The sequence below is a fragment of the Carcharhinus amblyrhynchos genome, chromosome 6 (genome assembly GCF_965287045.1).
Source record: "Carcharhinus amblyrhynchos chromosome 6, sCarAmb.v2.hapA, whole genome shotgun sequence".
Classification (NCBI taxonomy): Eukaryota; Metazoa; Chordata; class Chondrichthyes; order Carcharhiniformes; family Carcharhinidae; genus Carcharhinus; species Carcharhinus amblyrhynchos.
The window spans coordinates 126681855-126709003 of NC_137329.1; the positions used below are offsets into that span (position 1 = coordinate 126681855).

General features: G+C 47.1%; 1 protein-coding gene across 2 annotated transcripts in view; it reads right to left on the minus strand.

Annotated features, from left to right (window-relative positions):
• Nucleotides 1-3049: 3049 nt before the first annotated feature.
• Nucleotides 3050-27149, minus strand: part of nav3 (neuron navigator 3) — a 360827-nt gene continuing 336727 nt past the window's right edge. For both annotated transcript variants that reach the window (XM_080191445.1, XM_080191444.1), the window contains exons 31-40: nt 25300-25397; nt 24427-24522; nt 20450-20618; nt 18481-18716; nt 16806-16960; nt 16268-16339; nt 9578-9774; nt 9344-9462; nt 6774-6977; nt 3050-5549 (exon numbers count right to left, since the gene is read on the minus strand). In XM_080191445.1, the coding sequence (XP_080047571.1) occupies nt 5430-5549; nt 6774-6977; nt 9344-9462; nt 9578-9774; nt 16268-16339; nt 16806-16960; nt 18481-18716; nt 20450-20618; nt 24427-24522; nt 25300-25397 (1466 nt within the window). In that variant the 3' untranslated portion in view covers nt 3050-5429. The remainder of the gene's footprint in view (nt 5550-6773; nt 6978-9343; nt 9463-9577; nt 9775-16267; nt 16340-16805; nt 16961-18480; nt 18717-20449; nt 20619-24426; nt 24523-25299; nt 25398-27149) is intronic.

Consider the following 27149-nt stretch of genomic DNA (forward strand, 5'->3'; position numbering starts at 1 on the left):
AAACAACTTCCCTGCTTCTATCTTATCTATTCCCTTCATAATCTTATATGTCTCTATAAGATCTCCCCTCATTCTTCTGAATTCCAATGAGTATAGCTCCAGTCTACTCAGTCTCTCCTCATAATCCAACCCTCTCAACTCCAGAAACAACATGTTGAATGAATGGCAGGACACTGGGAAGCTCGGAGGAACAGTGGGATCTTGGGCTAATTATTCACAGATCCCTGAAGTCGGCAGAGCAGGTGAATAGGATGGTGAAGGCGGCAAATGGGACACTTGCTTTCGTCGGTATAAGAGCAAGGATGGAGTTATTCAGAGTGTTGGTTAGGTCAGAGCTGGAATACTGTGAGCAGTTCTGGTCATCACAGTATAGGAAGGATGGGGTAGCTCCAGAGAAGGTACAGAGGAGGTTTGCCAGGATGTGGCCTGGGATGGAACATTTGAGCTTGTTGTGGGAAATTCTATTTTGGTGGCAGATCATGTGCAGGAAAGTTAGTTAGTTAGAAAGTTAGTCAGGTTAGTTGAATAGATATTCATCCATACTCAATAATCGCCAAACGAGCACCCAATTTGATTCTAATTAATACAGGATTAGAGAGACAAGGGGGTTTATGCATCAAGAATGATCAGGGGAGGATAGATATTGGGATTAAATCAAATCGACACTATGGACATCAGGAGCAGGATTTGTTTAAACCCACTGGAGCATGATCACATGTACAACATTCAATATTGTTTCGGAGGAGAACATATTTACCCAATAACTGGATTTGCGGAAACAACACTGCCCAAGTGTTGGAAAGAAGTTTGTTATAAAGAAGATATAGTCCCACACTGATCAATTACCAAAGGGATCTACCAGATATCGATGTACTGCAGTGGGTATGGACTATTTCTTTGGAATTATGGTGCTAGGATATTTATATAATCGGATGGCGTTGGACTTCATTCCTGCAGCAAGAGGAGGAAGATGCGCTTTGATTGGATCCAAATACTGCACCTACATACCAGATAATTCGGAGAATATCACCAATCTGCTAACTCATATTTGGAAGGAGGTTCAAGAAGAAAAACCAGTGCCATTCATAGAACATAGAACACTACAGCACAAACAGGCCCTTCGCCCCACAAGTTGCACCAATCACATCCATTCCTAGCAAGCCATAGAACTATCTGTAACTCCCAATCCCATATACTCATCCAGAAGTCTTTTAAAACACCCCAGCGAATTCGCCTCTATCACCACCGACGGCAGCCGATTCCACTCACTCACCACCCTCTGAATGAAAAACTTACCCCTGACATCTCCTAACATTCACTCTGGAAAAATGGACCACTGGTTGGATCGGAATATTGGGAAAGAACATATTCATCAGAGCGATATATCTTTTTGTTTATTTACTGTGAATTATTGTGACTTTCATGCTACTCAAATGTTGTTCGACCACAAGCCAGATTGTTGTAAAAGTAGCGTCAATGAGGAGAGGCTGGATAGGCTTGGGTTATTTTCTCTGGAGCAGAAAAGGCTGAGAAGGGATAGGATTGCGGTGTATAAGATTGTGAGGGGTATGGGCAGGGTGAGTAGGGAGCAGAGCAGCAGTTCCCCTTGTTTGAGGGGTCAATCATGAGGGGCCATAGTTTTAGGAGAAGGGACAGAAGGTTCAGTGGGGATTTGAGAAAAAACTATTTCACTCAGAGTGGCGGATATCTGGAATGCACGTTTGAAAAAAAGGGAAGGTAGTGGAGGCTGGAAACCTTACAACTTTATAAAGTTATTTGGATGAGCACTTAAAATATCCTAAGGATCTGGGACAAGTACAGGGAGGTGAGATTAGCGTGTCGTTAGTTGTAGTTATTGTTAGTGCAGACTCGATGGGCTGAAGGGTCTTTTCTGCACCCTATGGATGGGATTTCCTGGCTGCGCGCTCTCCTAGACAGCTAAATTCCGCCCAATGTCAATGGACATTGGCATGGATCCATCACCCCCTCCCGCCCACCACGATTCCATTGGTGGGTGGGACAGGAACGTTCTGATTTATAACTCTAATTAAATGGTGGAACCGGTCCGGGAGGCTGAATCCTCCACTTCCTGAATCTCTATCGTTTTATCCTGCTTTATTTATTTTTTGGTTTCTCATGGCCGCAGACCATCAGTGACTTTTCAACTCAGTTTCCTCATATCTGAGAACGAAATGACAAAAAGGCACTACGGTGCAGGGCATATAGAAACGAGAAGCAGGAAGAGGCCATTTGTCCCTTCCAGCCTGCTTCACCATTCATTATGATCATGGCTGATCATTGAATTCAATATCCTGATCCCTCCTCCCCCCATATCCCTTGAACTCTTTAACTCCAAAGGCTATGTCGAATTTCTTCTTGAAATCAGACAACGTTTTGACCTCAACAACTTTCTGTGGGAGTGAATTCCACACGTTCACCACCCTCTGGGTGAAGAAATTTCTCCTCACCTCAGTTCTAAAAGGTTTACCCCTTATCCTCAAACTCTGACCCTTAGTTCTGGACTCCCCCCACCATTGGGAACATTCTTCCTGAATCTACCCTGTCTAACCCCGTTAGAATTTTATAAGTTTCTATAAGATTCCCTCTCACTCTTTTAAACTCCAGTGAATATAATCCAAACTGACTTGATCTCTCCTCATTTGACAGACCTGCCAGACTGTCAAATGAGAGATAAACCTTTGCTGTTCTCCCTCTATAGAAAGGACATTCTTTCACAGATAAGGACACTAAAACTGCACACAATACTCCAGGTGGTCTCATCCACGCCCAATACAATTGCAGCAAAACATCTCTATCCCTACACTCAAATCCTCTTGCTATCCTTTTTGCCTTCCTTACTGCCTGCTGTACCTGCGCACTTACTTTCAGTGACTGATACACGAGAACACCAAGGTCTCATTGAGTGTCCACCTCTCTCAATTCACACCCGTTCAAGTAGTCATCTGTATTCCTATTATTGCTACCAAAGTGGGTCCAACATGTCAAAAAGAACCTTGGTTCAATAAATAGTTTCACTTTAATGGCAAAGTCATAATTTAGACAGATACAATGTGCATAATTTGGAGGGGGAGGGGGGGAAATAAAACATGTACAAGCTGGTTTACAAGATGAAGGGGGTGATTAAAATCCAGGATTAATGATAACGGCTCATTAACCTGATTACATCCAAATACTCAAAATTAAAGTTTAACACCTGAAAGAGACTACAAAAAGAACTCTCCTGATGATAGTTTTGATCATTTCTCGATTGTTCTCACTGATTATATACATCATATGTTACATCAAAATGTACAGAATACAAAATGTGTTTTACAGAAAACTGGTTCACAAAAAGAAAAGTTCCCAAAGTCTCACTGAGATGTATCACAGATGGGCAGTTTGGGCTGATGGCAGATTTGTGCTATAGAGGCTAAAACAAAACAGACACTCGATTCAGAAGCACCAGTCACACAGATGATTAGAAATTGGCAGTGGTCCACCTGTGGCTCATTTGAAACTGGGGAAGATGGCAGCTTCCGCTAACGATCATCACACAAAATAAAACACATTTCGTCTAGACAGAGAATTCTCTTTACAAAAAATCCCAGCATATTCAAGTGAAATAAATGTTTACACCAAGTAAAACACATATCAGAAATTCTCAACTCTTCACTGTGCAAGGCAAAAAAAAACATTTTTTCTTTCTTTGTCCTTTTTTTTGTTTTATCTATTTACACTTGTGCAAAAACCCTTTCTAACACGAAGAAATCAGAAAAACAAACCTCTTCCCAGAGAGTGAGAGTGAAACCCAGTGAAATGCAATTATGCACCCACCAACTCCCCCACAAATAAAAAAAATGAGAGTGAGTTGTCCCTTTGTTCATTAGTACAGGAAAGACAAGGGGCCAACTTTAACCTAAACCAGCCTGGGGTGGCAAACTGGTCAAATCAGGCAGAATTGAACAGTGAGCCAATTTGAATTCTCAAGTGAGGAGTGGGAGGAAGGGGAATAATTGAGACAGTGCCAGGCGGGTTGACATTAAAATAGCCTCTCCTTCCCTCTGAGCGAGTTTCAGTTTTGCATATAGGCAGTAAAAACATGCTGAAAGTTTATACAAGAAAACATTCTGTGCTCATGCTCTCTGTCGAATGCTCCCAGTTCTGCTGGGTTAAGTTCAGTGGAGAATCACTTGTATACACGTATCAATTATTGTCTGTATCCACTTCACTGACCCACCATTTGTAAATTCTAAGACAAACTAAAGTGAGAAGGGGGGGGGGGGGTGGGGTGACGGAGGGAGAGAGGGCAAAGACACACACAGTGAACAGGGGTGGGTTTTATGTATAGTCTTTGCTTGGTCAATTATTCCAAGCTGCCCTTTCACCCAGCCCCTACTGCGTCTATGGTCGTCCCTCCTCATTCTCCCAAAGTCCTGGGTCTACAGAGTGTGGAACTAGTGAACCTGCTCCCCTTACAGTCTTTCAAACACAAGAGTTGCAAGTTACAAACATTTGCGGAGGAAATTAAGTGGCTTGATTTTAGTCCTGTAACCTATTGAGAATAAGGCAATTGATTCAGCACCATATTGAATGTTATTCTCACCTGGACACTTCTCATAACCTCTTACTGATGTAGCCCTTCACAAGACAGGATTGTCACTTGTACCTGTGGCGGAGGTTTGAATAAGTCTGGTGACTGAGAGACCTTTTCGTCAAGTTAAAAGACCTGCAATTTAAAATAAAAACACTGTACATACAGCAGTAAAAATCCAGAGGATGAAGCCTGTTACAAAAAGAAAATGACTTCAGAGCAGCAGCACCGGGAAAGCAGAGATGTGTCCAGCATGTTATTTGGGAAGTTCACTGCCCTGCGATTGCACACTGCTCCCCAATTTGTGCTTATTGTGTGCAAGCCGGGGTGGGGGCGGGGGGGGAGGGGGAGGAGGACCAGGGGCAGGGATGTAAACCAAAGACTGTTTCTGGTTGCTTTGACCAGCACCACGATAATACAGAGCTGAGGTTAGGACAGAGATCATCTGATCACTCTTTGCAGCACCTCAATTCAAATAAAAACCAGGATTACACACGTAAATACTTTGTAAAGTTCCAGTTTGGCTTGATTCATGTGCAATATATTTTTGTGTGTGTTGTGTGTACTTTATTATTTATGTACATGTCAACAACAGCTTGTTTAGCTGTTGATAAATGAAACTCCAATGGTGCTTGTTAGTGTGTGTGTCCTCCAACGCGGCTGACACAAGCTCGCTGACCTCTCATCAAGAAATTCCTTTCCTCCGTGCAATCAGTGTCCGGAGGGTGACCGTGCCCTCGCTGTGCTGTTTACACCGTCAGTGGGTGGGGTGGGACTCTGACCAGCTGCCTGTGAGCTGTCCACCAGCCCCAGCCCCAGCCCCCACTCCACATTCATGTTAAAGCGTCGATTCCAAGGATGAATCTAAAATGTCATCGTGGTGACTGGCGCTGTCGCTGTCACAGCTCTGGGCGCTGGAGTAATTGGCCGCTTCCTGCAGCCTCATCAACATGTTCATCTGGAAAAAAGATCACACGTTCAGCGTGGTCAGTAATGATACTGCCTAAAGCCCAAAGGCAGTCACTGTAACAATATGCAAGACTAAATGGTCAGCACCTCTTCATTTAGAAAGAGGAGGGCCGAGATTCATAGAATCCCTACAGTTCAGAAGGAGGCCATTTGGCCCATTGAGTCTGCACTGACCACAATCCCATCCAGACCCTATTCCCATAACTCCATGCATTTACCCTTGCTAGTCCCCCTGATACTAAGGGTCAATTTAGCGTGGCTAATCCACCCTAACCCGCACATCCTTGGGCTGTGGGAGGAAACCCACGCAGACATGGGGAGAATGTGCAAACTCCACACACGCAGTGACCCAAGCCGGGAATCGAACCTGGATCCCTGGCGCTGTGAGACAGCAGTGTTAGCCACTGAGCCACCCGGCCTCTCAGCCGTATGTTTCCCCTGGGTGGGAGGTGGTGCGTTGTTTGCTAGCAGTGGGATTCTCCAGTCCCACTGCTGTCAATGGAAATTCCCACTGATGTCACCTCACGCCGGCAGGAATCCCATGGGCAGGGGCGTGCTGCCGGCGGGACTGGAGAATCCCGCCAGCGTGACCAGCCGGAGAATTCTGCCCATGGTGCCTGTGTTTCTATACGGACAAGTTACACCTGAGAAGAACACCTGTTAAAACCAAACGTGGCGTTGTGGCTGTTATCTTCTACAACATTGCGACCATTCCTTTCACCTAATTTCAATATTTTGCCCGCGGTTTGACAGAACAACATTTGTGAAGGTTCTTTTCCATCTCTAGAACTGTATCCTTTGGCAGTTTAGCCTAACGGCAAACAATCTGTAACCAGGCAACCTGAAGTGAACCAAAATAAAAGTAAACAGAGAATGTGGAAGAGCTCTCAGTGTACCAACAACAACTCCGACATCAGCCATTCATTTACACGGTATCTCTAAGGCAGAAGGTGAGAAGAATTGCAAATTCTCAATGCATTTTACTTTCATATTCTGGGAAAAACATGGAGCCTGAATCAAGCTTTGCCACTTGCCTGTTTTGAGAACGTTATTGTGAATTTGGAGACCGTCAGCCACCTTCATTGTGGCGTGACTGACATCAAGTCATCTAAATGCAAAACTGTGCAGCCGGAGTGATAATAAAGCCCAGCACCGGAGAGAGCAGTGACGAGAGTTACAACTCAAAGTGCCACGTTTACAAAGCATCACTCACCAGTGGGTCTCCGTCACTATCGCTCTGTGGAACGTGCTTGGAGGAAGCTCCTTCCTTGGCAGACGGGTGCCCATCATACCCAACATCCTCAGGTCTCAGCTGCAGCAGGGACGGCCATTCATGTTGTAAAGAGCCAGCGTTCCAGGGGTACGTGTCCACAACCCACTTGGCAGGATCTTCCCATTGAGCTCTCTTGCCGTATAACTGGAAGGTGACAGGAGATTATAGGACGGATGTCAGAAGTAGGTTCTTTACTCAGAGGGTAGTAAGGGCGTGGAATGCCCTGCCTGCAACAGTTGTGGACCCGCCAACTTTAAGGGCGTTCAAATGCTCAGTGGATAGGCATATGGATAACATTGGAATAGTTTAGGTTAGAGGGTCATTAGATTGGTTCCACTGGTCGACGCAACATCGAGGGCCGAAGGGCCTGTACTGCGCTGGAATGTTCTATGTTCTATGCAGTATGTTATCTGAGCATTTTGCACAATAATGCAGTTTCAGAAACAGGAGGAGGGTATTCCGGCTTTCTTTCCTGTCCCACTGTGTGATTAGGTTTGGCGACAGGAGTGGAAACTCTCACATTCTGAGCCATCGTAAAAATGGGCATGATTACCACCACCCCCCCCAACCTCCCCTCCCCCCCCCCCATTTCATCTCACCCACCAGTAATGTTTTAATGTGAGAAACATCACTATTTTTATGTTTACATATCATTGTTAAGCATCTACACTTCAATCATTCCTCCCCTTTTCACATCAGCGCAAAGGCAGAGCAGTCTGAATTACGCCCATTCTCCCATAGGGGGCACATTGCTCGGAGGAGCTCAGTGAGTGCATCGCTCAGAGGGGAGAGGGTCACACCTGAATAGTGCTGGGGGTAGGGGGGGTGGTTCTGTGGGTGTAAGGGGGTGGGATGTCCCTGGCAAACATCTGTGCACTGGGACAGCCTTTAAAAAATGTCACCCCGATCTTTTAGAAACTAAGTTTCTGATTGACCCCACCCCGGTGTCGTGACGTTGTGGCAGTCACTCCTTGAAATGCTTTTTCCCAATGATACAACACAGTAAAAACCAGCAACGCTGATTTTCCACTAGCTGCTGTATTTTGCCAAATACGGGTAAAATCCCACCTAATGGTTTCTGCGGGGAGAGAGATTCCAGATTTCCACATTATCGTCTGGGCTGGCTTGTCTGACCAGCCTCAGTTCTGAAGATCCTCACCAGTGAGGGTCAAATGAGGTCCCCATCAACAGGGACTTGACATGAAGGCCTCACCAGTCATACCGGAGGCCACTGAGCCCCTTGGATGGTCGGGGCAGGGAGGGGCTGTGCTCCTTGGGCAGTGCCAGCCTGGCACACTGGCACTGCTGATTGTGGATGGTGATTAATGGGGCAGCAGGAGCCTTAATTGGGGGCGGACAAAGGGGTGATCCACAGTCGGGGAGGGGGGGCTGTGATCGGGAGGGCGATCAGTCGGGCAGGGGCAGTGATGCCTGGGGGGCTGGAGACAGTGATGATCTCTGAAAGAACAATATACTCTTGTGCGTAATGTACTGGGAGATGAGGTGCATGAGCATAGCAACCCCTCGCAGTCAGCAGCCGGCTTCCTGGTGTGAATAGACTCTGTCCATGCCCCCTACTGGCGAGAATCACACTTTGTCTGTTTTTCTCCCCAAGTGTTGTAAGATTTGGGCTGGAATCTTACCATTGATCATGCTGGCGGGATTTTGTCATTTCGTCGCAGTGAACAGAGATTTGGCTGGCTGCAAAATTCTCCAACTTTGCTGCAGTGGCAGCTAAGATCACACCTTTGATTTTTCTCTTGCCGAGAAAATGGCTGTGAAACTTCCCTGTTTCACACTTCCTCCGCACCGAGGATTCTTTTAATAGGATCGTCCCCTATGAGATTCACAGTGACTGGAGTATTGTGACTGGGGTGTGTTGTTTAAAAAGGGGAGTGTGAGCAGATTGGATAGTAACTTTCAAAAAGAATTGGATAAATGCTGGAAAGGGAATGATGTTCAGGCCGTCAGGGACAGTTAAGAGGCAGGGTGAGGATGGAGTGTGACTAATCGCATTGCTCTGTCAAAGCCCTAGCACAGACACTGAGGGGAAACTATTTCTCCCAAAGGGTTGTGAATCTGTGGAATTCACTCTCCCAAAGTGCAGTGGATGCTGGGACAGTGAGTAGATTTGAGGAGTTAGATTTTTAATTGGTTCTGGGTTGAAGGGTTAAGGGAAGAAGGCAGGAAAACAGGGATGAGGCGCAATTCAGCCAGGATCGAATGGTGGAGCAGACTCGATGGGCCGAATGGCCTAATTCTGTTCCTATATCTTATGACCATGAATGGGCTCTTTCAACACTTAATGTTTTGTGATATCAGTGCAGCTGATCCCCGTCTAATCTACGAAAGCACCATCATGTGTCGACTAATAAGCAACTTATCTGAATGCATCTCGACTCTGGCGTACTTTTTAACATTTGGATATTAGAAACTAAGGCAATATGAATGTGGATTCAATGCACAGAGCCATGGGACAAAGCCTTGGAATGATTTGTCAAAGGCATTACCTGGAGGCCTTCTCGAACTGCTTCCAGAAGGTATGGTATGAGAGAATAGTTCCAGAGGTCTGTGAACCAAACCCTCGAACCATCTACATCCAATGGGCATGAGAGGAATAGCCGGGGACCTGAAACGTGGAAATGTAATAAACTGGTTAAAGTGAAACCAAGGATTTTCTCACAGAAGCTTATCTCCTATAGGGGAAAGGCAGATCGGGCTACACTTTGTGAATTTCAACTCACCAATAGTTACATCGGAAGAACTGTGTGTTTCTAAAAAACCATTCAGATGTTGCCACACTTTGGGAATCCAGTCAATGATTCTCAGGAGGTCACTGTTGCGCATGTTTTGGTCGATTTCTGTCTCAATCAGCTTACGGCGTAGATATCGACCCAGGAATCCCTTCACCGGTTCAGTATGATTGGCACAGAGAACCCACCTGCTCATCATGAACAAAAAATAAACCTTAAACAGAGCTGATCTGTGCAATGAGTCTATTTTCATCCATTCCACTCTCCTGAGGCCGCTGGAGCACAGAATCACACTAAGCAGTTCCACATTCTCACCACTCTTGGGTAAAGATATTTTTCCTGAGTTTTCCATTGGATTTGCTCAGTACTACCTTATAGCGATGGCCTTTGTTCTGGTCTTCCCATAACTGGAAAACATCTTTGCTACATCTATCCTATCAAACCCTTTCACAACCTTCAAGACATCTATCACATTACTTTCCCTTTTCTAGATGTTGAAACTTCAGTCTAGTCTGCCTTTCCTGATGGATATAATCTAGTGAAAAGTCTGACAACACCAGGTTTTAGTCCAACCTATTTATTTGATAATATACTCACAAGCTTTCGGGGTTAGCCCCTTCGTCAGGTGAATGGAGAGTTCTGGCCTCAGACAGAGCATATAAAGCATAGACAGTTTAGAGATTACTGATTAGAATGCGAATCCTTACACCTAACCTGCTGTTCAAGACCTGAAGTGGCTGATAATGTGAGTGGAAGGAGCACTGATCACAGTTTAAAGAGATGTGTATTGTCTCCAGACAGTACAGTAAGTGAGGTTTTGCAAACCCAGGCAAGTCACGGGGGTTACAGATAGTGCGACATGAACCCAAGATCCCTGTTGAGACCGTCCTCATGTGTGCGGAACTTGGCTATCAGTCTCTGTTCAGCGACTCTGCGCTGTCGTGTGTCGTGAAGGCCGCCTTGGAGAATGCTTACCCGAAGGTCAGAGGCTGAATGCCCGTGACCACTGAAGTGTTCGCCAACAGGAAGGGAACAGTCTTGCCTGGTGACTGTCGAGCGATGTTCATTCATCCGTTGTCGTAGCGTCTGCATGGTCTCCCCAATGTACCATGCTTCGGGACATCCTTTCTTGCAACGTATCAGGTAGACAATGTTGGCCGAGTTGCAAGAGTATTTACCATGTACCTGGTGGATGGTATTCTCACGTGTGATGATGGTATCCATGTCGATGATCCGGCATGTCTTGCAGAGGTTGCTGTGACAGGGTTGTGTGGTATTGTGGTCACTGTTCTCCTGAAGGCTGGGTAGTTTGCTGCGAACAATGGTCTGTTTGAGGTTGTGTGGTTGTCTGAAAGCAAGAAGTGGGGGTGTGGGGATAGCCCTGGCGAGATGTTCGTCTTCATCAATGATATGTTGAAGACTCCGGAGAAGATGTCGTAGCTTCTCCGCTCCAGGGAAGTACTGGACGACGAAGGGTACTCTGTCCACTGTGTCCCGTGTTTGCCTTCTGAGGAGATCGGTGCGGTTTTTCGCTGTGGCGCATCGGGACTGCCGATCTATGAGTCGAGCACCATATCCTGTTCTTATGAGGGCATCTTTCAGGGTCTGGAGGTGTCTGTCACGATCCTCCTCATCTGAGCAAATCCTGTGTATACGGAGGGCTTGTCCATAGGGAATGGCTTCTTTAACATGTTTAGGGTGGAAACTGGAGAAGTGGAGCATTGTGAGATTGTCTGTGGGCTTGCTTGTCTGACCAGCCTCAGTTGGTGCTGAGGTGACCGTCCTTAATGGAGATGCGTGTGTCCAAGAATGCAACTGATTCTGGGGAATAGTCCATGGTGAGTCTGATGGTGGGGTGGAATTTGTTGATATCATCATATAATTGTTTCAGTGATTCTTCACCATGAGGCCAAAGGAAGAAAATGTCATCAATGTATCTAGTGTACAGCATTGGTTGAAGATTCTGTGCAGTGAAGAAGTCTTGTTCGAACCTGTGCATGAAGATGTTGGCATATTGAGGTGCAAATTTGGTCCCCATGGCTGTTCCATGTGTCTGGATGAAAAACTGGTTGTTGAAGGTGAAGACATTGTGGTCCAGGATAAAGCGGATGAGTTGTAAAATTGCATCTGGAAACTGGCAGTTGTCTGCATTGAGTACTGAGGCAGTCGCAGCAATGCCATCGTTGTGGGGGATGTTGGTGTAGAGCGCTGAGACATCCATTGTGACGAGGAGTGTCCCTGGTTCAACTGCTCCGTGTGTGCTGAGTTTCAGTAGGAAGTCCGTAGTGTCGCGACAAAAGCTGGGGGTTCTTTGTACAATGGGTTTCAGGATGCCCTCGACGTAGCCGGAGAGGTTCTCACACAGAGTTCCATTGCCCGATACGATGGGACGGCCAGGTGTGTTTGCCTTGTGTATCTTTGGGAGGCAGTAGAGATCTCCAATGCGGGGAGTACGTGGAATGAGAGCACGGAGGGTGCTCTGAAGGTCCGGATCAAAGGTCTTGATCAGATTGTTGAGTTGACGAGTGTGTTCTTTGGTCGGATCTGTGGGTAATTGTCTGTAGTGTTCCTCATTGTTTAGTTGTCGGTACACTTCTTTACAGTAATCCGTTCTGTTCAGTATGACGATGGTCCCTCCTTTGTCTGCTGGTTTGATGACAATGTTGCAGTTTGTCTTGAGAGCGTGGATGGCGTTGCGTTGTGCTTGGGTGATGTTCGGGGCTGTCTTGTGAGTGCGGCTGATGAATCTGGTGTTAACGCACCTCCTGATGGTTTGGGCATACAAGTCCAGTCGAGGGCAGCGGCCTTCCAGAGGAGTCCAATTGGATTCCTTCCTCTTAGGCTGTTGCACTGCGGATCTCTCTGTCGGCTGTTCTGGTTCATCGACTGTCTCATTAGCCAAGGCGGCCTTCACGACACACGACAGCGCAGAGTCGCTGAGCAGAGACTGATAGCCAAGTTCCGCACACATGAGGACGATCTCAACAGGGATCTTGGGTTCATGTCGCACTATCTGTAACCCCCGTGACTTGCCTGGGTTTGCAAAACCTCACTTACTGTACTGTCTGGAGACAATACACATCTCTTTAAACTGTGATCAGTGCTCCTTCCACTCACATTATCAGCCACTTCAGGTCTTGAACAGCAGGTTAGGTGTAAGGATTCGCATTCTAATCAGTAATCTCTAAACTGTCTATGCTTTATATGCTCTGTCGGAGGCCAGAACTCTCCATTCACCTGACGAAGGGGCTAACCCCGAAAGCTTGTGAGTATATTATCAAATAAATAGGTTGGACTAAAACCTGGTGTTGTCAGACTTTTCACTGTGTTTACGCCAGTCCAACGCCGGCATACCCACATCATGGATATAATCTACTCAGTAGACCTGACTGTTCCTTTTTGCTGGACTTGCTGAGAAATCTCTTTTCTGTATATGATCATGGGAATGTGACATACTGTCACAGTAGGTGACAGAAGGTGAGAGGGCATGGGATCCAAGGGCCCTTGGCCTTGTGGATCCAGAACTGGCTTGCCTGCAGAAGGCAGAGAGTAGTTGTGGATGGGTCTTTTTCTGAATGGAGGTCAGTCACCAGCGGAGTGCCCCAGGGATCTGTTCTAGGACCCTTGCTGTTTGTCATTTTCATAAATGACCTGGATGAGGAAGTAGAGGGATGGGTAAGTAAGTTCGCTGATGACACGAAGGTCGGTGGTGTTGTGGATGGTCTGGAAGGATGTCAAAAGTTGCAGCAGGACATAAATAGGATGCAGGACTGGGCGGAGAAGTGGCAGATGGACTTCAACGCGGATAAATGTGTAGTCGTCCATTTTGGCAGAACCAACGGGATGAATGAGTACACTATCAAGGGCAGAAGTCTGAGTAGTGTTGAAGAGCAGAAGGATCTTGGGGTCCGGGTCCACAGGACTCTTAAATCGGCCTCGCAGGTGGAAGAGGTGGTCAAGAAGGCGTATGGTGTACTGGCCTTCATTAATCGAGGGGTTGAGTTTAGGAGTCGGGAGGTAATGCTGCAACTTTATAAGACCCTAGTCAGGCCTCATTTGGAGTACTGTGCGCAGTTCTGGTCACCTCACTATAGGAAAGACGTAGAAGCTATTGAAAGGGTACAGAGGAGATTTACAAGGATGTTGCCTGCACTGGGAGGCATGCCTTATGAAGTTAGGTTGAGGGAGCTGGGTCTCTTCTCCCTGGAGAGACGAAGGTTGAGAGGCGACCTGATAGAGGTTTATAAAATGTTGAGAGGAATAGATAGGGTGGATTCTCAGAGGCTATTTCCCCGGGTTGAAATGATCGCTACGAGAGGACACAGATTTAAGGTGCGGGGAGGAAAGTACAGAAGTGATGTTAGGGGTAAGTTTTTCACTCAGAGGGTGGTGAGTGAATGGAATCGGCTGCCGTCAGTGGTGGTGGAGGCGAACTCGCTGGGGTCTTTTAAAAGACTTCTGGATGAGTATATGGGGTTTAATGGGGTTGGGGGTTATAGATAGGTCTGTAGATTGGTAGGTGTTGATGTGAGCGGCGCAACTCGTGGGCCAAAGGGCCTGTTTGTGTTGTAGTGTTCTATGTTTTATACTGCTTGAATCAGGATTGCAATTTGAGAATTTGGGCAGGTTTTCTATAGAACATAGAACAGTGCAGCACATTACAGGCCCTTCAGCCTTTGATGTTGTACCAAGCTTTGTCCGAAACCAAGATCAAGCTATCCCACTCCCTATTATTCTGGTGTGCTCCATGTACCTATCCAATAACTGCTTGGAAGTTCCTAAAGTGTCCAACTCCACCATCACAGCAGGCAGTGCATTCCACACCCCAACCACTCTCTGAGTAAAGAGTCTACAGTAAAAAGTCTCACACCAGGTTAGAGTCCAGCCAGTTTATTTGATAGTAAACCCACAAGCTTTCGGAAACAGTGTTCCTTCAACAGGTGTGTGGAAGGTTCTGATCAGAGAAGGGCATATAAAGTCACACACAGTTTACAGAATACTGATTTGATTTGCCCTTCTCTGATCAAACCTTCCACACACCTGACGAAGGAACACTGTTTCCAAAAGCTTGTGGGTTTATTATCAAATAAACTGGTTGGACTTAAACCTGGTGTTGAGTGACTTCTTACTGTGTTTACCCCAGTCCAACACTGGCATCTCCACATCGTAAAGAATCTACCTCAGACATCCATCCTATATCTCCCACCATGAACCTTATAGTTATGCCCTCTAGTAACAGCTACATCCACCCGAGGAAATAGTCTCTGCGTGTTCACTCTATCTATCCCTCTCATCACAAATAGCAGAAACCCAGCACTGATCCCTGTGGTACACCGCTGGTAACTAGTCTCCAGTCTGAAAATTTTCCATCCACCACCACCCTTTGTCTTCTATGAGATAGCCACTTACTTATCCAATTGGCCAAATTTCCCTCTATCCCACAGCTCCTTACTTTCTTCATGAGCCGACCATGGGGAACCTTATCAAACTCGTTACTAAAATCCACGTATACGACATCAACTGCTCTACCTTCATCTACACACTTAGTTACCTCCTCAAAGAATTCAATCAAATTTGTGAGGCAGGACTTACCCCTCACGAAACCGTGCTGACTATCCTGGATTCAACTGCATCTTTCCAAATGGTCATAAATCCTATCTCTCAGGACCTTTTCCATTAACTTACCGACCAGTGAAGTAAGACTAACTGGCCTGTAATTACCAGGGTCATTCTTATTTCCTTTCTTGAGCAGAGGAGCAACATTCGCCACTCTCCAGTCCTCTGGCACAATCCCCATGGACAGTAAGGACCCAAAGATCAGAGCCAAAGGCTCTGCAATCTCAACCTTTGTCTCCCAAAAATCCTAGGATATATCCCATCTGGCCCAGGGGACTTATCAACCCTCAGTTTTTTCAAAATTGCTAATATATCTTCCCTCAGAACATCTACCTCCTCCATCCTATCAGCCTGTATCACAGTCTCATCCTCAAAAACATGACCCCTCTCCTTAGTGAACACTGAAGAAAAGTATTCATTCAATGCCTCACCTATCTCTTCTGACTCCATGCACAAGTTCCCACGACTATCCTCGACTGGCCCTAACCTCACCCTGGTCATTCTTTTATTTCTCACATAAGAGTAAAAAGCCTTGGGGTTTTCTTTTATCCGACCCACCAAGGACTTCTCATGCCTCCTCCTAGCTTTCCTAAGCCCTTTTATTTCTGTTCTACAACAGAGAGGTTTGGCACCACATTCTGTCGTTGTCTTCCTATCTTTTCATTGTCTCTTTGGAAGACAATGTCTGCTCATTCATGGGAGACTCACCGAGGCTGTATCTAATGTGATATCAGCTGATAAAGGAATTAGCCCTGTACAGAATGTTTCATAGGCTCCCAGCACCCAGGGAGCAGGGATGGGAGGAGGCTGTCACCTACATCAATGTGCCTATCCCTCTGGATGTCGATATGGAATTTTGAGTCAGAGTCTCCACTGGATGTTGTGTAGAGAGGGGTTCGCTGCTTCCAGGGTGAGAATGGTTAGTCCTCAGCGAAGACCTCACTCTTTCCTGATGTCACTCAATGGGTTCATTCAATGAGAAAGGGGGGAGATCTTGCAGGAGACGTGATGGGAGATCGAGGAGTAAGGTGACAATGATTAGAAGTGTTTGACATTAGCAGGTACCTGAAGTTGTGGTGTAGCTCCAAGTTAGCAGATGAAGAGACAGCTTGGTTCATTGTTCCAATAACATAAGGACTGCAGAAGTTAAAAAAAACACAGATTAATCCTGTCACACAGAAACGACTGTTTCAAATCAATGGGGAGGAACTCCCCCCACAACCCCCTCCCCCCCCCCCACCCCCTCCATCCTTGACACAACACAAAGTGGTGATAAAATGCAAACTTTTAGATGAGACATTAAACTGAACCCATTAATGCTCTCCTAGGTGACGGTAAAAGATCTCTTGGCATATTTCAGAAAACAATCAGGGACTTCTCTCCTGGCCAATATTTATTCTTCAATTAACATTGTTAAAAAAACAGATTCTCTGCTCGTATTGGCAATTCTGTCCGTGGGATCTCACTGTGCAACAATTAGCTGGCCAACACCAACTACATCTCAGAGAGTGCTTAATTAGCTGGAAAGTGATATTGGGATGTTTCTGATGATGTGATATGTACTTGAAAGGCTTTCTTTCTTTCTCAGTGAACTAGAACTTACCATTTGTGGTATCTACAATTGAGGAATCCATTGAAGATGTCACTCAATGAAGCAACATGATGGAGGTTATCCAGGATTATCACTAAAGGAAGCTCCGATCGGTTATCTGCAGTACTGCACTGATCAGCCAGGTTTGAGAGGTATTGCCGTAATTCCTTCAAATGTTAAAAGAAGACAGTTTTGTTACAGACATTCTACCACATTTTCTGACTTTTTTTTAGCCTTGCTAACATTACTCTGTTGATTCTCCTCCTTTCCAAAGAGTTGAGACCTCTTACTGGGGCTAACATTCTGTGCATGACAGTCCTCAAGAGTTCATCATGATCTATGAACATTGACAGGGGTCAATACTTTCCTCATCCAAGATCCACATGTAAACGACTGGGAGTTACTCACAAGTGACCAGTTACACGGTGCTTGGTCAATGTTCTTTTTCTCAGGATGCAGGGAATGCCGGCAGGGCTAAATATCCTGCTCACTGCAGCTACATTTCATCATGCTGTTAAAATCCCTCTGTGGCCTCAATTCTCCCCTTCTCAGGGAATCTCCTCCAGCCTCACAACTCTCCGAGGTATCTGCACTCCTCCAGTTCTGGCTCTGCGTACATCCCCAATGTTAATTGTTCCATTACTGACTGCTGTGCCTTTAACTACCCAGACCCGAATCTCTGGAATTCAGTATTCAAATCTCCCTGGGGCTCGCTCTCGCTTTATTCATTTCAGGTGCATCTTAAAACCTTCTCTCTGCCCAGATCTTTGGGCACCTAGCCCATTATCACTTCAATGATAAAGTTTGGTTGATACTGCAAAGTATTTTTGGACATCTCACTATTGTACGAGTGGTGAAGATAGAGAGACTGGAGTCACATGTAGGCCAGACAGGAGACAATGGCTCAACCAGGCTTTCATACAATCTTAGATTCCCTACAGTGCAGAAGGAGTCCATTCAGCCCATCGAGTCTGCACCGACCACAATCCCACCCAGGCCCTATTCCTGTTAACCTCACAATGACACTAAGCAGCAATTTAGCAAGGCCAATCCACACACCTTTCATTACAATCCAGCAGCTTTCCCTCACCAGTATTTTCCTGTCAGTGATCTACAAATTCTGAGATTAATTGAATTCAATTTCAAACGCTGCTTGGTGGGATTGAACTCACCAAACTGGAGTGCTAGTCTCATGGAATAACCACGACATTCCCAGCTAACTTCCAGTTACGTATCAGAAAGGTGCTGAGGCCAATGTGTGGTACTGGTTACAGCAGTCCCGTGGAGTTCAGGACGGACCAGCACTCGGGACAGACTGGCACTCAGTCCCGGGACTGAGCCTTGCAGAGCAGGAACTGATCCGTTGGAATTGAACATAAGAACATAAGAAATAGGAGCAGGAGTAGGCCATCTAGCCCTTCGAGCCTGCCCCGCCATTCAATAAGATCATGGCTGATCTGAAGTGGCTCAGTTCCACTTTCCCGCTTTCTCCCCATAACCCTTAATCCCCTTGCCTACCAAAAACCTATCAACCCGCGTCTTAAAAATATTTAGCGAGGCAGCCTCCACCACTTCAACGGGCAGAGAATTCCAGAGATTCACCACCCTTTGAGTGAAGAAGTTCCTCCTCAACTCCGTTCTAAACTGCCCCCCCCATTGTCACTTTGCTGTCCAATTTCATCCTCACCTTGCTCGACTTGTGGTCCACGTTAAACGTGGCTATTGACCCGTCAGCAACTTCACGTCCGGACCGGTTCACCAGGAATTCGGCAAGTCTATTGGCCAGGTAGGTTTTTCCAGTGCCACTGGGCCCAGACAGAATGATCCTTCGATGTTCCAGCAGAATGTTGAGGTAACGATGCATCAGGGGTTTTGGAATCAATGTCTCAAACACCAAGCTGTCCACACTATTCTCTGCCACACCTGAAAATGGAACAAAGACGCTTAGACTGAGATTAATCTAAGATTCGATCATAACTTGATTATTCCAACACATTCTTTATCAATCCTCCTTGTTCTACCATTTGTTAAACTTGAAGCCATTCAGGATTCTGCTACTCATGTCCCAACTCAGAGCGAATTCTGTTCACGATCACCCTGTGCTCAATAAGCCACTGTCTCTCACTTAAACAATGACTCACTTTTTAAATTCTCATCATTGTTTCCAATTCCCTCCATTCCTCACTGTCTCTAAACTCTACTCCAGGCTCACAATCCTCTGATCTCTGTGCTCCTCAAACTCTGGCCTCCTGAGAATTCTTGATCTTTATTGCTCTACCAGGGGTGGCCATGCCTTCAGCTGTCTGGGGTCACCGATATCAAACTCCCTCCATAAAACTCTTCATCTCTTTGACCAAGATTTTGGTCCCCTCTTCTAATATCTTGTTATGTGGCCCAGTGTCAAATGTTGTTCTACATTTGGGATATTTTCTTGTTATTTGCTCAGTTGGCTGGATAGTGACCCAGGTCAATGCCAACAGCATAGGTTTGATTCCCGCACCGGGTTATTCATGAAGGCCCTGACTTCTCGACCTTGCCCCTCACCTGAGGTGTGGTGACCCTCCGGCTAAATCACCACCAGTCAGCTCTCCCCTTCAAAGGTCATCTAGTTCTATGGCAGCTTTGCCATTTACTGTTGTTAGGGGGATCTTGCTATGCACCAGTTGGCTGCCACATTTTCTACAGTTCAGCAGTGGTGGCAGCAGTACACCCGATGAGTCTGATGCTTCCCAGGAGCAGTAATCACTGTCGGATCACACTCTCTTCTCACTTTGCTTCACCACGCTGGAGATCCACATTTCCGGCTAGGACTTCCGATCCCAGGTCCTTTGGGAATGTGGATGCTGCCTCCTCCTAATATTGGATCATCATCACACCCCTTTTTTATATCACTAACTGCTGCGTTCCGGTAAGTTAAGCAGTTTTTCAGTGTGTTGGTATGTGATTGCCTGGGTGAATGGGTAGGTAGGTAAGGGGATCAGTGGTATTTAGGTGCCATGGTGAGATACTGCCCTGGATTGGATTGGGTGCCATGGTGAGATACTGCCCTGGGTTGGATTGGGTGCCATTGTGAGATACTGCCCTGGATTGGGTTGGGTGCCATGGTGAGATACTGCCCTGGATTGGATTGGGTGCCATGGTGAGATACTGCCCTGGATTGGATTGGGTGCCATGGTGACATACTGCCCTGGATTGGATTGGGTGCCATGGTGACATCCTGCCCTGGATTGGATTGGGTGCCATGGTGAGATACTGCCCTGGATTGGATTGGGTGCCATGGTGAGATACTGCCCTGGATTGGGTTGGGTGCCATGGTGAGATACTGCCCTGGATTGGATTGGGTGCCATGGTGAGATACTGCCCTGGATTGGATTGGGTGCCATGGTGAGATACTGCCCTGGATTGGATTGGGTGCCATGGTGAGATACTGCCCTGGATTGGATTGGGTGCCATGGTGAGATACTGCCCTGGATTGGATTGGGTGCCATGGTGAGATACTGCCCTGGATTGGGTTGGGTGTCATCATGAGATACTGTCCTTGATTGGTGAGCAGTATTTTGGGAATGGCTGAGATTGTGATAGAAATGCAAGTTTTTCTTTACTTAATGAACTCCATCCCAATTCATAATCACCACTGGCCGATAAGAGTAACATACCTTTCAGATTCACAGTAATAACGTTGTTTTCACCAACAAGGTATCCACAGGGCAGCAGTTCGGGCAGCTCCAGGTTGCCGGCTCTCATAATGTCACCAATATTGTAGCTGAGAATACTGTCCGAGGACATCCCGAGGCTGGTGGCTGGGTCCAAACGGAAAACATACTCCTGTTTATCCAAACGCAGAGAGAACAGTTACAGATGTGTCTGTACATTTAACAATCTTACTCCTTAACCAGAGAGAAGAATTTCATTGGATACACCTATATCCTTAACATTGCAAACCACTCTCACTGAGGCTCGAAAAGAGGCAGACACTCTAGGAAGTGCAAATCTACAGGTGAGAGTGAAATAATCTGGTCCCAAGGACCATAGCTTACTGCTTATGAATGTCCAATTTCTGGAAAACAAGCTAGATGAACTTAGACCCGGACTCAGTTTCAAAGAGTACTGAGGGACTGCTGTGTACTCTGTTTCACAGGGACATGGCTCACTCCTGCTTCACCGGATACTGCCCTACCATTGCTTCTCAATCCATCAAAAGGACCATACAGCGGCCTCAGGCAAGGCTAAGGGAGATGGGATCTGCCTCCTAACCAACACTTCGTAGTGCCTAGACACAGCAGCCCTGGTAAGTTTCTGCTCCCCGGACCCAGAATACCTGGTGCTAAAATGCCGGCCTTGCTACCTTCCACGGCAGTTCACCTCCGTTATCCTGATGGCAGTTTATATCCCACCCCAGGTGGATGTGAAGATTGCGCTGGATGGAATATACACCACTACAAATAACCTTGAGATGAAACATCCCGAGGCCTTGTTCATCATGGCTGGGGACTGCAACCAGGCCAAACTCAAGTTGCCACCAAGACGTCTCCTGTTCCACCAGAGGCCCAGACATCCTAGACCACTGCTACACAAGCATCAAACATGCCTACCACTCTATCGTAAGCCCACACTTTGGAAAATCAGACCAGGCTGTGCTCCTGCTCCCGGCTTACAAGCAAAAGCTGAAACAGGAGACTCCATCAAAGAAAGTTGTGCAATGTTGGTCTGAGGAATTGGATGATCTCCTACGGGGCTGCTTGGAGTTAGTGGACTCATCAGTATTTAAAAACTCTGCGACCAGCCTGAACGAGTACACCGCTACAGTAACTGACTTCATTAGTAAGTGTGTAGAAGACTCTGTGTCAAAACTGGAAACCATGGATGAACAGGGATATCCACTGCTTGCTGAAGTCCAGGTCTGAGGCGTTCAAGTCAGGCGTCACTGACCTATACAAGAAATCCAGGTATGATCTACGGAGATCCATCAAAGATGCCAAAAGTCAGTATCAGACCAAGCTAGAGAACAGGCTAGCCACACCAAACCCCATCAACTATGGCAAGGTCTGCAAGACATAACAGGCTACAAGGTGAAGGCGTGTAAAATCACCAGCTCCAATGCACCCCTCCCTGATGAGCTCAATGTATTCTACGCCTGTTTTGAGCAAGAGGTCAGCGAGAGAATGCCCTCCACCCTGGAAACCCTGGATGAACCTGTATCTGGGGTCACCATTACAGGTGTCAGGGCAGCTTTCTCGAAGGTCAATGCATGGAAAGCAACTGGATACCCAGGTGTGCACTCAGATCCTGCGTGGATCAGCTGGCAGGGTTATTCACAGACATCTTCAAGCTCTCTTTACAACAACCTGAGCTCCCTATCTGCTTCAAGAAGATGACCATCATTCCGATACCTAAGAAAAACCAAGCAGCATGTCTTAAAGACTATTGGCCGGTGGCTCTGACATCCATCATTATGAAGTCCTTCAAAAGGTTCGTCATGTCACAAATCAATTTCCAGCCTCCTGGACTACCTGGATCCATGACAGTTTGCCTACTGCCGCAACAGGTCCACAACAGACGTCATCTCCTTGGCCCTGCACTCAATCCTGAAACACCGAGATAACAAGGACACCTATTTATCAATGTCAGACTCCTATTTATTGACTACAGCTCAGCCTTCAACACCATTATTCCCATGAAACTCATCTCCAAACTCTGTGGCCTGGACCTCGGCTCCTCCCTCCGTGACTGGATCCTGAACTTCCTAACTCTCAGGCCACAATCAGTAAGGATCGGCAACAACATCTCCCCCACAATCATCCTCGACACCGGTGACCCACAAGGCTGTGTTCTCAGCCCCCTACTATAATCCTTATACACCTATGACTGTGTCTCCAAATTCCCCTCCACGTCGATTTTTAAGTTTGCCGACAACACCACAGTAGTGGGACAGATCTCAAACAATGACAAGACACAGAATAGGAATGAGATAGAGAATCTGGTGAACTGGTGCAATGACAATAATCTCTTCCTCAATGTCAACAAAATAAAGAAGATTGTCATCAACTTCAGGAAGTGTAAAGGAGGACATGCCCCTGTCTACATCAATGGGAATGTATTAGAAAGGGTCAAGAGCTTCATGTTTTTAGGTGTCCAGATCACCAACAACCTGTCCTGGTCTCCCCCATGCCGACACTACAGTTAAGAAAGCCTTTACTTTCTCAGATTACTAAGGAAATTTGGCATGTCTGCTACGACTCTCACCAACGTTCACAGATGCCCCATAGAAAGCATTCTTTCTGGTTGTATCACAGCTCGGTCTGGGCTCTTGCTCCGCTGAAGATCACAAGGAACTACAAAATGTCGTGAATGTGGCCCAACCCATCACACAAACCAGCCTCCCATCCATTGATTCTGTCTACACTTCCCACTGCCTCGACAAAGCAGCCGGCATAATCAAGGACCCCACACATTCTCTTTTTCACCTTCTTCCTTTGGGAAAAAGATACAAAAGTCTGAGGTCACGTACCAACCGACTCAAGAACAGCTTCTTCCCTGCTGCTGTCAGACTTTTGAATGGACCTACTTTGCATTAAGCTGATCATTCTCTACACCCTATGACTGTAACACTACATTCTGCACTCTCTTCTTTCCTTCTTTATGAATGGTATGCTTTGTCTGTATAATGTGCAAGAAACAATACCTTTCACTAACACGTGATAATAATAAATCAACTCTTGAGCCATAGAAACCTACAGTGTAGGGGGAGGCCATTTGGCCCATTGAGGCTGTACTGACTCTCCCAAAGAGCATTCCACCCAGCAACCTCGCCTCCACCCTGTCCCCATAACCCCACACACTTATCAAGCCCAATCCACCTAATCTGCACATCTTGGGAGTGTGGGATGAAACAGGAGCACCTAGAGGAAACCCACGCAGACATGGGGAGAATGTGCAAACTCCACACAGATAGTGACCCGAGGCCAGAATTGAACCCGAGTCCCTGTGAGGCAGCCGTGCTAACCACTGTGCCACGTGGGGATTCCTGGCAAGATCACCATTGAGTCCACCCCCGACTCAAGAACGTGCATTCTCCTCAGACAGAGCTTGTCCAATAACAGAGTGGCTTGTTAGGCCCTGAACAGTTAACCACACACTGTGTACAGGAGCCATATACTGGGGCAGAGATCAGTCTGCGTTCAGTGGGACATCAGTGAACCAACTGGCTTTTCCCACAATCTGACAGATTTCATTCCCATATACACACGTCAACCCAAATTAACAGCAGGAAGCTCACTTCAGACATGTTCCCGTCGCACCGCTGTGTTCAGTTTGGGGAACGCATTGGGATCCCCCTCCCTGCAGAGTTTTCCATCAGCTGTTTTTAATGGGCAGGGAAAGTGGAGGGTTGTGTCCCCAAATTCCTCGTGTCTATCTTTAACCCTTCATTGGAACGAGGAACGAATTGTGACTTTGGGTCTGACTGCGGAGGGAGCGCTGAGTGGGAGAATCCGGACTCTGATCTCGGTCTCACTCACTGACGATTCCTCTGGCACAGCGGCCCGAGTCTTTGATGTGATTTCGTAAAGTTTGTGTGAGAGGAATGAAAGAAAGTTGAGCAGAGAGACTTTTCCCCGCCTGTACGAGCTCCTACCTTAAACAATCGACGGATAACGCCATCCAGAACATCCCACCTCGTCTTCCCACTGACGCCTAATGAGCCGATCAGATACTGAGCAGACTTCTCATCCTGAAAGAACCAGCACTGCGGTGTTAACAAAGCAATGAAATTCAGGACAGTGATGAACCTCCCACACCCCCTGCCGCAATCCCCCACACCCCCTCCCCCTCTCCCAACCACCCCCCCATACCATCCTCCCCCAACCCCGCCACATCCCCCCCTCCCCCAACCCCGCCCTGCCCCCACACCCTCCTCGCCAACCCCTCCACACCCTCTCCAACACCCCCACACACCCCTCCCCCAACCTCACCACACCCCCCGGTCCACCAACACCCCGCCCCCCACACCCTCCTCGCCAACCCCTCCCCAACCCCTCCACACCCTCTCCAACACCCCCACACACCCCGGCCCCAAACCCCCCACATGCCTCTCCCCCAAACCCCCCACACCTGCCTCCTCCAAGCCCCCCACACACCCCTCCCTCAAACCCCCCACACCACCCCCAGCCTCCCACCCCTCCTTCCCCAAACCCCCCCAACTCCACCTGTCCCAAACGCCCCACCTCCTCCCTGTCCCCCAATCCCCCAAACCCCTCTCCACCCCCCACACCTCCTCTCCCAACACCCCCACAGCCACTCCCACTTCCCCAACCACCCCACACACCCCCTCCCCCTCCCCAACCACCCACACACCCCTCCCCATCTCGCCCACACCCAGTCCCCCAATGCCCCCTCCCATACCCCACTCTCACACGCCCCCTTCCCCCTCTCCTAATCCCCCACACCCCTCTCCCTCCCCTAAACACCCCCATACCACCTCCCCCCCCACCGCCCCCCTTCCCAGTACCTTTGTTCTTTTCAGCTGTTTGTTCAGACATATCATAATTCTCACACTGCAGCCCTCTTTACGATAGGAGGCATCAGAACCGTCATCGGGCAAGATATCTGGGAGCGGAAAAATATACACTTTGTTTTGCTGAAAACGGAGGTCTTTATAAACCGTCAGAGAGTGGGCGGCGTGACCAGGAGCCAGTATCGGTCAGTGAGCACGGGGGTAACGGGGGGAGCCCTGCCTCCTCCAGCCCCTCAGTACTGTCGCCCAGCCGGGCTCCGCTGCTTCCATTCTTATCCACCTAATTATAGTCACTCGCAATGGTTTCTCTTCCTCTTTGATTTGATTTATTATTGTCACATGTATCAACATACAGTGAAAAGTATTGTTTCTTGTGCGCTATACAGACATAGAACATAGAACAGTACAGCACAGTACAGGCCCTTTGTCCCTCAATGTTGTGCCGAGCTATGTCTGAACCCAAGATCAAGCTATCCCACTCTCTATCATTCTGGAGCGCTCCATGTGCCTATCCAATAACCACTTGAAAGTTCCTAAAGTGTCCGACTCCACTATCACAGCAGGCAGTGCATTCCACACCCCAACCACTCTCTGAGTAAAGAATATACCTCGGACATCCCTCCTCTATCTCCCACCATGGACCTTATAGTTATGCCCCGCAGTAATAGTTACATCCAGCCAAGGAAATAGTCACTGCACCTCCACTCTATCAATCCCTCTCATCATCTTATAAACCTCTATTAAGTTGCCTCTCATCCTCCTCTGCTCTAAAGAGAAAAGCCCCAGCTCCCTCAACCTTTCCTCATAAGACCTACCCTCCAAACCAGGCAGCATACTGGTAAATCTCCTCTGCACTCTCTCCAATGCTTCCACATCTTTCTTATAGTGAGGTGACCAGAACTGCACACAATATTCCAAATGTGGTCTCACCAAGGTCCTGTATAGTTGCAGCATAACCCCACGGCTCTTAATCACACACCCCCTGTTAGTAAACGCTAACATACTATACACCTTCTTCAAGGCTCTATTCACTTGAGTGGCAACCTTCAGAGATCTGTGGATATGAATCCCAAGATCTCTCTGTTCCTACACATTCCTCAGAATCCTGCCGTTGACCCTATAATCCGCATTCAAGTTTGTCCTACCAAAATGAATCACCTCGCATTTATCAGGGTTAAACTCTATCTGCCACATTTTGGCCCAGCTCTGCATCCTATCAATGTCTCTTTGCAGCCTACAACAGCCCTCCATCTCATCCACCAATTTTGGTGTCATCAGCAAATTTACTAACCCACCCTTCAGCCCCCTCTTCCAAGTCATTGATAAAAATCACAAATAGCAGAGGACCCAGCACTGATCCCTGTGGTACACCGCTGGTAACTGGCCTCCAGTCTGAAAATTTTCCCTCCACCATCACCCTCAGTCTTCTATGATATAGCCAGTTACTTATCCAATCAGCCAAATTTCCTTCTATCCCACACCTCCTTACTTTCTTCATGAGCCTACCATGGGGAACCTTATCAAACGCCTTATTAAAATCCACGTATACGACATCAACTGCTCTACCTTTGTCCACACACTTAGTTACCTCCTCAAAGAATTTAATCAAATTTGTGAGGCAGGACTTACCCCTCACGAAACCATGCTGACTATCCCGGATTAAACTGTATCTTTCCAAATGGTCATAAATCCTATCCCTCAGGACCCTTTCCATTAACTTACCGATCATTGAATTAAGACTAACTGGTCTGTAATTACCAGGGTCATTCCTATTTCCTTTCTTGAAGAGAGGAATAAAATTCGCCACTCTCCAGTCCTCTGGCACAATCCCCATGTAAGATGTC